Below are 2,468 nucleotides of genomic sequence, written 5' to 3'. Positions count from 1 at the left end.
CCTAATATATAAATATTATTCCTTAGGAATTTAGTTTCAAGATTATTGTAATCTTTGCTTTATAGATACTTTATATATAACTCTGTGGTTTAATAAGTGAACGTTCTTCCTCCTATGACCAAGAAAAAATAATAATAATACCAGTGTGTCTAACCAAGCCAAGACAGAACAAAGAAAACTTCCTGAGTTTGGCCATCAATAATAAGCACTAGCAATTAGCAAGGGTTCTTCACAATATAAGTGTCACTTAAGATATCTTCCTGTCATTTACTAGCTGTCTGCATACTCTCTTCATTGCCACCTTCATTTCTTGATTCCTGAACGTGTAAATGAGAGGATTAAGGAAAGGAGTGAGAACAGCATCAAAGATGGCCAGAAACTTATCTAGGTGTATGGAGGGAGATGGCCATGCATAGAAAAATATCAGTGGACCAAAGAACAAGACTACCACCGTGATGTGAGCTGAAAGTGTGGACAGAGCCTTGGATGAACTGCCTGAAGAGTGTTTCTGAACAGTGAGAATGATGACACCATAAGAAATGAGCAGTATGATGAAGGAGCCAACAGAGATAAATCCACTGTTAGCTGTGACCATAAATTCTAGTTGATCAGTGTCTGTGCAGGCAAGTTTGATGAACCGAGGAAGGTCACAGTAAAAACTGTCCAACACGTTAGGACCACAAAAGGGTAGGTTTACCACGAAAACCATTTGAATCATGGAGTGGATAAAGCCAATTGTCCATGCAACCACTAAAAACAAGATGCACATTCTTGGGTTCATGATGGTCAAGTAGTGGAGGGGCTTACATATGGCCACATATCTGTCAAACGCCATGGCGATGAGCAGCACCATCTCCCCACCACCAATGAAGTGGATGAAGAATATTTGAATAATGCAGCTACTAAAGGAGATGACTTTGTGTTTTCTGAATAGGTCATACAACATCCTGGGACAAGAGACACAAGAACCTCCCATGTCAATGAAGGAGAGGTTGGCCAACAGAAAGTACATGGGAGAGTGTAAGTGAGGGTCAGAAATCACAGTGAGTATAATGAGGGAGTTTCCCATCATGCTTGCCACAAAAAACACCGAGGAGAACAGAAACAGGAGAAGTTGGATCTCCCAGGAATTGGTGAGTCCCAGGAACACAAACTCTGAAACTGAAGAGTGATTTGCTCCATCCATTGACTTTGTTGGTAATGCTGCCTGAAGATGACATTGGCGAAAATATGAATTATGATATGATGGTTCTACATAAAGAGATCAAATTTTATGAAAGCCTCTTTCCATTTCAGCATTAAAACTGACCTAGTGTGCCCATGATTTCTGAAAAGAATTCACAAGGAAAAATTGGTAGCTGTCACATGGAGCTGTTTCTCTACCGCCAATTCCTGTCTGTCTTTAAGGTTCCCTACATCTTCCTAGGGTTGATGCCATGATACTATTCATGTGGTACAAGATAGTAAACATTAGTAACATGAACTCCACACCAAATCTTTTGATTTTTGTTCTAATATTACCCTCCCCTAATACAAAGATTTAGTCACTAATAGAAACCCTTCTAAGCCTAAACCTTCATCTGGGGGAGAGATAAGTCCTTTCCTGCACAGGTCCTACCACAGGGGATATATTCATCTTCAATCTTAATTTAATATTTACTGTGCTCATAAAAGTGTGCTTTATTATAACTAGCACTTTACTTTGTATTACCATTAACTGAGTACAGTTCTTTTTTTTAATTTTTTTTTAAGATTTGTTTATTTATTTATACAAACACTGGGTACAGTCAGAAGCACGGGAAGGTGAGAGAATTCACCAGAGCCAGAGTGGGGAGAGAGCAGGCAGAAGGACCGAGGTACACTGCTGAGGGGAGCAGCGGGCGGCAGGAGAGGTCTGCGCGCCATGTGGGACCCTCCTCTGGGGCCGGGGAGCAGCCAGGAATCAAACCAGTGCTGCAGAGGCTGCGGGCAGCTTCACAACCCAGCACTCAACCACTGTGCCAACGGGGAGACCCCTAACTGAGTACAGTTCTAACTCACCAAGTAAACTGTAAGCTTCTTAAAGGCAGCAATTCTGACTTACTCAAATGTGGGTTCTCTGAAGCAATGAAAAAATAGTGCCCAGAGATGTGCAGTTCTGTGGACTGCGAACAGTTTGCATATTACATACAAAATAGAGTGTCAGTGCTAACAAGTTCTCTAGCAATTTGATAACCAGGTTTCTGATTTTCTCTTGTACTATAGTAATTAGTCTATAAAAATCAGGAAATTAAAGAAAAAGGCTTATACTTCAACACAGATAATTTCAGAAACACTGTCTTAGGGCAGTTAGCACTTGATCTGGAATGTTTAAAACTATAAGAGGCATCATAATCTAGTGGAAACCATTTTGTACAGAACTCTACAAAAGAACTTACCAGACTATCTTGTAATCGTTTACTCTTATTTACAGAAACAGCATAGTTTAA

The 2,468-nt window shown here is 40.2% G+C and overlaps 1 protein-coding gene across 1 annotated transcript; it reads right to left on the bottom strand.

The window, feature by feature from the left end:
* Positions 1-247: 247 nt before the first annotated feature.
* Positions 248-1,186, bottom strand: LOC119238839 (olfactory receptor 4F3/4F16/4F29-like). The gene has a single exon (XM_037502911.1). It carries the CDS (start codon positions 1,184-1,186, stop codon positions 248-250), a length of 939 nt encoding a protein of 312 aa, XP_037358808.1.
* Positions 1,187-2,468: the final 1,282 nt, after the last annotated feature.

The sequence above is a fragment of the Talpa occidentalis genome, unplaced genomic scaffold, assembly GCF_014898055.3.
Source record: "Talpa occidentalis isolate TD23 unplaced genomic scaffold, MPIMG_talOcc4v2.1 talOcc4.11, whole genome shotgun sequence".
Lineage (NCBI taxonomy): Eukaryota > Metazoa > Chordata > Mammalia > Eulipotyphla > Talpidae > Talpa > Talpa occidentalis.
The sequence above is the reverse complement of the archived record's forward strand: the minus strand, read 5'-3'. Positions and strand labels throughout refer to the sequence as shown.